This window comes from Falco cherrug, chromosome 3 (assembly GCF_023634085.1).
Source record: "Falco cherrug isolate bFalChe1 chromosome 3, bFalChe1.pri, whole genome shotgun sequence".
In the NCBI taxonomy this organism is placed as follows: domain Eukaryota; kingdom Metazoa; phylum Chordata; class Aves; order Falconiformes; family Falconidae; genus Falco; species Falco cherrug.
In genome coordinates, this window is record NC_073699.1 from 40,528,811 (window position 1) to 40,539,971 (window position 11,161).

Below are 11,161 nucleotides of genomic sequence, written 5' to 3' on the forward strand. Positions count from 1 at the left end.
ACCTGTATACCTCACTTGCCACCAATTTTACACCTCTCCATAGTAAACAGATTTTTAAATCACAGTTTCACCTTCAATCTAGGCTACCTAACCAGACTGAAAGACAGTGAACTATTTTTAATTACTTTTACAAAATGCATTGTTGTGCATACATTTTCTAGCTGCCTGTGGCACACTGTGGGCAAACATTTCATGGAGGCACATGCAATTGCTAACATAGCCAAGTAATGTGCAAAAAATAGCCAGTGCTCAGAGTGGAAACAAGAAAGGGTACGTGAGACACTAATACGGAGACAACTGTATCAGGCCACCCCAACGAAAGGAGGAAATGTGCACTGAGATAGTCTGGCCTGACTCAGACAGGGCTTGTGGTTGAGCGGGATATCTGGCTAGGCTAAAGGCTACCCAAAAAGTTTTCAAAGGGCAAGTGTCAGGTTTTTCACTCCCATTTGTATTTCAGCAGAAGTCCAGCATCTGTTGACCACTGCTGCCTCTGGAGAATTCCACTTGTGCAGCCCACAAATCATCAGATCTCTTCCTGTACTGCTGCATGAGCATACAGTGACAAAAGTAGCTTCACAAGACTATTTTTTAACATGTTCCTAAAGGTCCAACTGTAAATCAGTAGACATTAATCAGTACGGTGACACTGACTCCCATACACAACAGACACAGAGCCTATATTCCACTTAAATCCTACTCTGAGCATTTAAAGTAAGTGCTATTTTCAGTATTTCAGTTATATTGGTTTCTGCACAGTAATGCATTTCACCCACAGTGAAAAGCTGTCACATTGCCGCATTATCTGTTAAATATAAGCATTGTAATTAGGTCATCTACTGGGTAGAGGAGACAATAACCACTTTAACAAAGCACTGTCACAGCCCTTATAGGTCCTTGTCTGAAAAGAAAGTCACTTCTTCCCTTTGTTGTCACCCCAACATATATTTTCCACAAATATTTTGGCATTGCCAATCCAATTATACAACAGCAGGAGACAATTACTGTGTGGCAATGTTCTAATTCACAGACATAACCTTTCTTCTACATTTATATTTTACTGGGGATATTTTCCTGGGGCAGTAGAGCTGCCCTCCACTCATCATTAAGGACAGACAGGTCTAAAAATAATTTTGCCTGGTTCTAATCGATAACATCATGGTGGCAAACCTCTTCCGAAGACACATGAAAGCAAGATAACCCACTCCTGCCAGCATGCTGACCAGCAGGGTGGTGCCGAGAACCCAGGGAGCCCTTTTCTTGGCCACGCGGAACGCCGTTGGCAGAACGGCCGAGATTAATATATTGTTGACATGTCCTAAAACTCTGCAAAATGCTTTTCTCTTCAGGACACGCTCATAATAGGCTTCCAAGTTGGGCCGCTTTCCGTTTCCCCAGTTTCTTCTTGCTAATCCCAGAAACTTCAGGCGATGTAATGTGACGGCAAGTGATACATCTGCCAGACTGAAGAAATCACCACAGAGCCAAGGCTGATTTTCATCTTCTAAGCAGAGATAAACCATAAAGAATTAGGAGTTAATGGAATACAAGCACATGTAGAAGCCTCCATGGGCTTAACATTTAGTTTAGTGCTATTTCAATATGCTGTCTAATTATATTGGGTTTGCATGGCAATCCTTTGGTAGTGGGAAGGCTACACGGGTGGCTTCTGGGAGAAGCTGCTAGAAGCTTTCCCTATGTCTGATGGGGCCCATGCCAGCTGGCTCCAAGATGGACCCACTGCTGGCCAAGGCTGAGCCCATTAGCAGTGGTGGTAGCGCCTCTGGGATAACGTATTTAAGAAGTGGGTAAAAACTGCACAACAGCAATTGCAGCTGGAGAGAGGAGGTAATATGTGAGAAAAACAACTCAGCAGCCACTCAGATCAGTGCAGAAGGAGGGGGAGGAGGTGCTCCAGGGGCTGCAGCAGAGGTTCCACTATAGCCCATGGTGAAGACCACGGTGAGGCAGACTGTCTCCTGCAGCCCATGGATGTTAATGGTGGGGCAGATCTCCACCTGCAGTCCGTGGAGGACCCCTACACCAGAGCAGGTGGATGCCCAGTGAAGGCTGTGACCCTGTGGGAAGCCCGCACTGGAGCAGGCTCCTGGCAGGACCTGTGGCCCTGTGGAGAGAGGAGCCCAGGCTGGAGCACGTCTGCTGGCCGGGCTTGTGACCCCATGGGGGACCCACGCTGGAGCAGTCTGTTCCTGAAGGACAGCCCCCCATGGGAGGGACTCATTCTGGAGCAGTTCATGAAGAACTGCAGCCCATGGGAAGGACTCGTATTGGAGAAGCTGGTGGAGGACTGTCTCTCGTGGGAAGGACCCCACACTGGAGCAGGGAGGAGTATGAGGAGCCTCCCCCTGAGGAGGAAGGAGTGGCAGTGACAACATGAACTGACTGTAACCTCCATTCCCCAAGTGACGGCAATGGATATTCACACTGTCCACTATTAGTCAGGAGCACAGCTGGAGACCCCAGGCTCCTTCTCCAGTCAAAGGAATGAGGTGAATCTTCCTGGGATGGCTCAAAGCAGGCACAGCCAGGCAGCATCACACCTCTAACTTCAGTGATCTGAACCACCACCACCTGAAAGGGCTGATCTGTACTGACTACACCAAGAGCTTCTGAAACCCAGGATACAAAATTTTGTAGTCAGCATAGCTGCCAGCATGAGTACTCTGCTCCAGCCTAGATCTCAAACAGAACTATGCTGTTCCCTCCTCATTTGCAACCTTTTGCAGTTCCTCCCACACAATGAGCACAGAAAAATGCTAGCATGAACATTCAACACCACCTCTGTGGAAACAGAGAAATTTTGCAACATCCCTTTCAACTCATTTGCCACCAGAGGAAAGCAACATTTGGCACGCTGCTGGTACCAGTCCATTTTCACTGGATACGCAGGTCTGAAAGAAAGGCACCTGCAGAGGACAAGTGTATCCTATGTTGCTGAAAGGATACCTGGGGATTCATCCAGCGCATTATGATAAGAAGCTAACCTGTCTGAATGAAAGACACCTATAGTGGCAACAGCAGTAAGTGAATGAGGGATTTGAGCAGCAGCAAGAGAAGCAGAGGCTCAGAGGTTGGCCAGGACCTGGAGAGGCATTGCTCACAAACCTCAAAAACGAAACTCAGACAAAATTCCAAAAGGCAGGTAATAGCCACGTTTTACTAAATCCTGTGATCCTGGTGGTTTTCACAAGCTCATCAATATTGTACCAGTTGACTCCTTGAAAAGGCTATTTAGTGGTGACAGACAAGTTTGCTGAACAAAATCCTACCATCCTTTTTGAGTTAAAACATTTTCTGTGACTCTTGCTGTTGAGTCAGTAGAAAATTTAACCTAGATTTTCAATTGCTGGTTCAAATCTCCTGTCTTGATAGTAGCTGATAATTATTACAACAGCTATTTATAGAGCCTAATACAGTTATTGATTTGAGCAGATGCAGTTGATATTGACTGATGCTTCACATAGCTCCCAGTGAAGTCAGAGAAAGGATTCCTATTAGCACCGCTGGGAGCTGGACCAGACTCTGAGTAAGCAGAAGACTAATCCCATTTGAACAAAATTTGACTTTAATGTGGGTGGATGGCAGGTAAACACCGCTACTTTCCAAGACAGGGGGGGAGGGGGATTGCTTAATGATTAGAGCGCTCATCCGGATTGCTAATTCTACACTAAAAATACCAGCACAGTATTTACACAAGATTATAATAAACCCATATTAAACATTAAAGTTGTGATCATTATAGTGAACTGAAGCCTACAACTACAACATCAAGAATAACATTCTGTAGTTAAGGGTTTTCTTATTTTGTTGACAAGATACTGCAAAAGTGTGCAGCTAATTATACTCATTCTGAAAATGTGATCAAGCACTTTCATAAGAGAGTGAGAACTTATTGACAGCAGCAGTAAACTGAACAAGTATTTAAAACAGCATTGATCCCTTCTGTAATGTGAGATCAGTATATGCTGAAAGTATCAAATTCAATATATTAAAACCAGTTCTATAATGGTGCTGTCAACAGATTTATTCAGCCTCCCCAAACACAAGCATCAACAGGATTTAGTAAGGAAAAATCCTTACCTGGTGTTTCCTCATTTCGACGCTGCAATTCAGTCTCAACCTGATCCAAAACTTTTTCCAGTTCATCCAGTACTTTCTTTAGGTATTTTATATTATCATGGTCCAGCAGTTTAGACTAAATATATACACAGGTTAGTGTTTTAATCATTGTACAGTTTATACTTTTATCAGATAAACTTTTACATAGATACTACAGTGCTTATTCATAAAACATGATTATTTTCGCCACATAGTCAGCTGGATACCATTTGGATACGAGTGACAATTCAAGTAGAAGAAGAAAAACATTAGAGATGCTATATATCAGGGTTTACCTCACGCTGCAGGGTGCTCAACAGCCCAGCGCCAGCACTGATGTGTACTTACCTTTGAAGTCAGCAGGATCAGTCAAATACTTCAGCACACACTTGGAAATGTGTAGCTGATCTGGGGGACAGACTGCTTCATGCCTTGTAGGGTTAAAACACTGCATGACATTAATGGTAATGACAGGTGAAACAAATGTTTACATCATGACAGAAGAAATCTGACACTAACAAGCTCATTTTATTATTGGGGGAATACAAAGAGTTTTCTTACTTTAAGGCGCTTCTGTTTTGCTATATAGGCATCTTGAAGGTCTGGGTTTTCTTCTGCAAGTTTCTTCAACTCTGATTCTGTGTTACTTATTTGGCCTGATTTAAAAAAAAAAAAAAAAAAAAAAAAAGGAAAGAATGACATTAGATATCCAAACATACCCATAATGCAACCCACTGAAATTGATCACTAGCTTCTGTGCAAGTATCACACCAAAGAAATGGGAAGTGGTACTTCAATGAAGTATGACCAACATGTTTTGGAAAACAACAGCTGCACGAAATGACCCCACCACACCTTCTGCTCATCAGTTTGCAATGAACTCTATAAAGCGGTGATCTGCCAGGCAAGAATGAAGAATTCTTGTTAATATTTTTCTCTTATTCAGAGAAAACCATTTTGCTGCCAAAACCTGTGCTAAATCCATGAAATTCTACTACAAGTACCTTAGGTCTCTGATGGTTTTGTACCTTCATTCCTGGGTTCCTAACACACTTTCCACGCTGTGAAAGTGCCAACAGGCCCATACTGGGGTTTTCTGTAGGTCACATACATGATTCCACAGCAAAAGCCTAAATACCACTGAATATGGAACCAAGGTGTTTCCAGTTAGCTAAACTGTGACACCAAAATCTGTGATCCCTTTTGTAAATGTTCATTACAGAGTATATGGACGTTCTAGAAAAAACATTCATTACATGACTTAAAGAAAGAATGATATGAAAAATCTAAGATAATTTTACTAATTTCTACTACATGTGTATAGCCTTTTCTCTCCTTAAAATGGGGCTTTGCTTGACAATGCCATACTTACAGACCTAGAATACCAAAAGGTAGTGAATAATAAGTTATCTTCTAAAAATAAGTATTTCCAGTAATAAACTGAGAACAAAAGAATAATTATAGGGCATGAATCACCTCTCACTTTTACTTGATAATTAAGATTAGTTCCAATTAACTCTTATAAATTAAACTGATAAAAAAATCTTGCTAGAGAATAGTGAACTCACTGTTTTACATATTCTTTGTTTCCATCTGGTATGACTGTAAAAGCCATCTTTCAACACAGTATATGAAGAAACGGAAGGATGTAATCACAAAACTAAAATCTTAAATATGCAATTAATTACTTAGTTGGATTTGGTATGCATAAATATAATACATAACTGGTTGGTGGCTTATTATATCTAGCACTCTGAAAAAAACCCAGCTTTTCAAAGCTGAAAATTAAACCATTCAGGACAAGTTTGAACATGCAAAGAAATTGTTTACAAACATCCACAAGCTACTCAAAAAAATGCCTCAAATCAAGACAGCAGGCTATGCTTTAAGTACAAAAAGATACAAAAACATCCCAGTTCAGACAATCCAAATTTTAGCTCTACCAATATGAATGTGTGTGTGTAAACTGACAATTTATACCAGCTAGAAACTAAAGGGGAAGAACACAAACGGTCAGCAGAACACAAGACAATGTTGTAACGTGAACCGTAATAAAGCACTGCCTGTTACCATGTGAAAACAGAAAAACTATCAATAATACCTAAAAGTACAATCGTTCAATAAACAGTTGACATACACATTTGGGGAAGAAAAAGACAACAAACCAGACAGTACACTGATATAAGAGAATAATTCATGTTACTTCAGTAAAACAAAAAAATGCTAATTACTGTTCCTAAAATTAGCCATTCTAAATCTCACCAGGTACTTTTTATAAATAATTTACTTTTAAATAACTATTGATCATTGGACCAGCAACACTGACTTCTAAATACTTCTTCATACTCAACAGGTTTCCAGCACAGAGAAAGAAAACTAAATCTGTATTGATGTTTTTTAAAGGGTAACATGCAACTATAAGGAAAACTAACTGCCTGACTTCACTTCTGACAACACAATGGTGTGGCTCATAAGAGAACTGACTTGCCAAAAATTTTAAGGAGGAAGATAACACAGTCTGTTGGAAACAGAAGTCCTCAAACTAACACAATATCATCCTTTATGATACTATGCATTTGGTAATAGTATACGTGTATGACATTTTAAAGCTGCTGCAGTGTTTGACCTTGCTCTATGGAGCATTCTAAAATATCACACAAAAAAATCAACACCATGTAAAGCACTGACATTGACCAAAATAAAAAAAACAGAGATCTCCGAACATAGCAGTAAACAGGGAATCTTCATCCAGCCATGTTTTCAGGATTTGATCCTCATCCTAGAACTATTTAGTTCTTTTGCAATACTTAGAAGGAAACATAAAAGCATTAATAAAAGTTTGGCATGGTACAAAGACTAGAAGGGACAAAAACCAAGAAAAAACACAGCACTGATACCAGTGGTCTGGACTAGTTGATAAACTGGGCCTAAGCAACCAACCGATGTTTCAACACAGTCTAGTGTAAAAGATAAATTGAAGCAAAAGACACAGGTCACGTTTCTTGGCAAGAGGGCTGTAAGTTTGCAAGCAGTTCTGAAAAGCTAGACCAAGGTCATGACCCATGACCAGCTGAACAAGGATTCCCACAGCACAGTTCTGTGGCTGAAAGTAACACTGGAATCCTTGAACATATATACAGTGAAAAACCACTGTATTAATAAAGAATTAAATAATTATCTCCCTATCTGACACCAAAATGAACAAAAACTGCTGTCCAGTTCTAGTGTCCAAACCCAGGAGGAAAAAAAAAAAAAAAAGGGCAAAAAAAAAGCTATGAGAATTGACAGATTATTTGCCAAGGATTTTTGAGTATTACCGAACACTGTTTAAAACCAAGTATTTCTGCCAACTACTGGATTCAAAACAGGAGCTCATTTCAGGAGATCCTCTGTTGTAAAAGGGATGGGGCAACATAATCTACAGTTATTTCCTCTGCCTCTAACGTATTTTTTTCATGGGAAACTGGTATGTATATAAAAGTCTTAAATAAAATACCGATCCCAAGGAAGTCAAATGACATTTTCCACTGATTCTACCAGACCACCAGTTCATCTGTTACCCTGATTCTACATTCCATATATATATATATATATATATATATATATATAAAGCATTATTTGCACCCAGGATTTTGGTTTACATTGTGCTTAAACAATTTCCATTGCTGTGATGAACCTCAGCTACTTAACCCTTCACTCCTTTTTTTTTTTTTTTTCCTACCACTGGCACCAAATTGTCACTAGTACATGCCTCAGACAAAAGACAAAAAGGGTCTGATGACTTTCTTACAATATATTAGACAAACAGACTCTGTTTCACTAAGGCTAATCTGCATTTGCACCACTTTGAGAAGAAAGCAATTGCTTTAATTTAATAGGTGAATTTTTTACAAGTTTACAATCACAAAAAAATGGGGTTCCTTCAGTGTAGTGGTTTGATGTGAGTAGCAGCAGAGCTGTCCTCTAAATTGCTTTATAAGGATAAATAGCAAGATCAGAAAATAAAATACAGCTGTCACACCTGTCATTTTCTGTTATGCAGAAGCAGCACAATTATTAGGAAAATTAATTCCACAGACACCTTGGAAATTACACTTCCTCTTTCCCATTTTCAAATCATAACAGACTACACAATCAATAGAAAGTATATGCACAAATTATCAAGGACTGCAACCAAAATTGGAAACCTGTGCTCAATATATTCTGCTTAAGGTGCACTGAAGACGCAAGATAGGTGTTAATGCAACACTCTATTTACCAATAGGCACTGAGAGCTATAACAGTACATACTACGAATTCTGCTGGTAGCATAGGCTGGAATCATGGAATCTACTGTTAACTCGGGGTGCAGGATGCAGCCATGTGTGTAGGCATCCATAGGCAAGGAGTCTAAAAGCTCTCTATAGTGTTGCACTCTTGGATAATACATGCTCCCCTCTTCCGGCATTAATCTTGGTACTCCCTCTGCAATACAAAGTTAAAAATAAATGTTAAGAAGAACCATGTAATTGACCAAAAGCAGTATTTCCAAAGTTACTTCAGTTACATCCAACCAGCACAGATGACACAGCCACAGTTAAGAGAGCTTCACTTGTTCCCCACCATAATGTAACAGTTACCATGTCTCAAAGAAAACTATATACATGTACTTAATTTTAAAACATTTCAATAATCCCAACTCCTATGCAGCAGCCCACATAAACACATCTTTAAGAGGCCTTCAAATCAGAAAACTGGATTCAGCATCTCTTTTATGCTTCTAGGAATGGGCAACCGTGTCACACAACCCTTTAGCCCTCTCACAGTAGGGCACAACTGCGGTTCTAGTAAGTTGTTATGGCTGAAACATTACTAGAACTGCGATGCTGTAAAAATTACAGTACAGGAATCCTACTCAAAGCATGATTAGAAGTATTCCTGCATACCACTGAGTTTTACCCTGCCCTCAATCTACCTGGGCCCTGACTACTCATTTGATGAAAACGCCAGCGTTAAACACATACTGTGATCACCCAGCAACGACGTTTTCTTCATGCCTTAGCAACTGCAGCGCTAAACCCCTTAAATACAAAATGCTGCCTCTTCACACCTAAAAAAAATACAACTCTGCATTTCTTTCAAAAACTGAGGCTGTCGTTTTTCTGGACAAAGAATTTCAAAAGCCTGCATGTGATCACTTCCGAGTTTTACCCTCCTACATTTTTACCTTTTGACTCCATTTTGGCTCCAAAAATAATTTACTCATTCTACTTCCTTTTTCCGCCCATGATTACTCTGGAATTAAGCTTTTTTTTTAATTATTTTTTTTTTCTGGCAGAGAAGCAGGACCTGCCCAAGAGCAGCAGCTGTGCAGCTCTGCCCAGCACTCCGCAGCAGCCTCACCGCCATGGCTGGCTCCTCTACCCTTCCTGAGGCGGTAAGGAGGCCAGCGGCAGGTTGTCACTTACAGCTGCTTCTGAAGGTGCCAGAAGGCCTTCAGTTCATTTTAAAGGAACGCGGGTTTACCCCATACCACCAACTATGACAAGAGCCCATTTACTTGTGAGGCTACAAACGTTTTCTGGTCCTGGATGAACCAACAGGCAGCGATACGGGGCTGACCCCACCATGGCTGCATGCCACAGGATTTCACACGCCTAGGGGATTACCATCTACAAACGTCGCTTCAAGGTAATCGATAATCTGCGTTGCCTCACAAACGATGTTCTCCCCATGGATCAGGACAGGCACTTCTCCAGAGGAATTCAAGCGCATGAACCACGGTTCGTTGTGCTCGCTCAGGGGCAGGTTTACATCACGCTCTTCGCACGTCAGGGCCTTTTCGGCTATTGCCAAGCGCACCTGCAACGGCGTCACCGCGGTCACCCCAGGAGAAGCACTGCCGGACAGCTGTCCCCGCGCTGTCAGCCGCCACGGCCCCGGCCCCGGCCCCGGCCCCGGCCCGCCGCGGGGGCAGCCCAGCTCCCCCGCCCTCCCCCCCGCCTCCGCTGCGGGCAGGCTGGGCCGTGGGCCACCTCCCCGCCCGGCCCCGCGGGAGGTGGCAGTCCGGGGCCTGCAGGCCGCCGCCCCACCGCCCGCCTCACCTTTTGCGAGGAGAAGGACTGCGTCCAGTGGTACAGCACCAGCGGCGCCATGCCCGGTGGCGCGGCGCGGCACGGCTCGGCTCGGCGCGGCACGGCTGGGCACGGCGCGGCCCGCTGCACTGCGCCGGGCGGGGCAGGAGGCCTGCGCGGGCGCGGAGCGGCGGCCGTGCCCGCCCCGCGGCGGCCTGCTCTTGGAAATTAACAGAAGGGGGTGCCGGGGGCGGGCACCCCCTTGTTCCCCCCGCCTGCCGCCGCGCTGCGCAGAGGACGGCCCTGCCTAAGGGGAAACCGCCTGCAAAACCGGCCGCAGCATCCCCTGGGGAAGCACAGGAAGGAGGGGTGCGCAGGTGAAAACGTGACATGGCAGGTTTTTCTGTTTGTTTTTGGTTTTGTTTTGGTTTTTTTCTTCAACAAGGACTTGCATTATGGATTTCAGGGACATTGGCACCACAGTCTTTGGAAATACTACCAGAAGGCATCCTGAATTGGACCCTATGGGTATAAACACTCTGTTGCAAAAGGCACTTGAGTTACAGCCTGAAGAAATAAAGCTCTAGGCTAACGTGCACTTCTTTTGTCTCCAGATGTGTTCTTTCAATCACAAGAGACAAGGCTTCTCAAGTATTATTTTTTTCTAGACAAAATTAGAAAATTGAACTGTTTTGCAGGTCCTGAAAAGCATTTGATAACAAACACTAGCTTCCGTCGCCAGAAAACGCTTCCTATGTGTCTCACAGTGGAGATAGGATTGAAGATGTAATTGCAGATAGTGCATCCATTAGATACTGTCTGCAGCATCAGGGAGATGAGCAAAATAAAAACCACAGTGAGATGTGAGTCCAGAACACTGTTCTCTTTATCCTGACTGCTCGATCTGCAATGAAGGCGACTACTTCAGGTGAAGCCGATAACCTGCTCCCACATGCAATTTCTATATACCAGATGAATCCCACCATTAC

At 42.8% G+C, this 11,161-nt stretch overlaps 1 protein-coding gene across 1 annotated transcript; it reads right to left on the minus strand.

Annotated features, from left to right (window-relative positions):
• Nucleotides 1-1,001: 1,001 nt before the first annotated feature.
• On the minus strand, nucleotides 1,002-10,735 carry GDAP1 (ganglioside induced differentiation associated protein 1). The gene is made up of 6 exons (XM_055706013.1): nucleotides 10,203-10,735; nucleotides 9,768-9,960; nucleotides 8,410-8,583; nucleotides 4,681-4,775; nucleotides 4,102-4,216; nucleotides 1,002-1,504 (listed from the first exon to the last, which is right to left on the minus strand). The coding sequence occupies exons 1-6, from the start codon at nucleotides 10,251-10,253 to the stop codon at nucleotides 1,122-1,124; spliced, it is 1,011 nt and encodes a 336-aa protein (XP_055561988.1). The 5' UTR covers nucleotides 10,254-10,735; the 3' UTR covers nucleotides 1,002-1,121.
• Nucleotides 10,736-11,161: the final 426 nt, after the last annotated feature.

Excerpts from the sequence above, each read along its gene's own strand:
- GDAP1 (XM_055706013.1), bottom strand. The coding sequence starts at position 10,253 with ATGGCGCCGCTGGTGCTGTACCACTGGACGCAGTCCTTCTCCTCGCAA. Across the intron at positions 4,217-4,680 it reads CAAAACAGAAGCGCCTTAAA|TCTAAACTGCTGGACCATGA; the intron begins GTAAGAAAACTC and ends GTATATATTTAG. Across the intron at positions 1,505-4,101 it reads TCGAAATGAGGAAACACCAG|AAGATGAAAATCAGCCTTGG; the intron begins GTAAGGATTTTT and ends ATCTCTGCTTAG.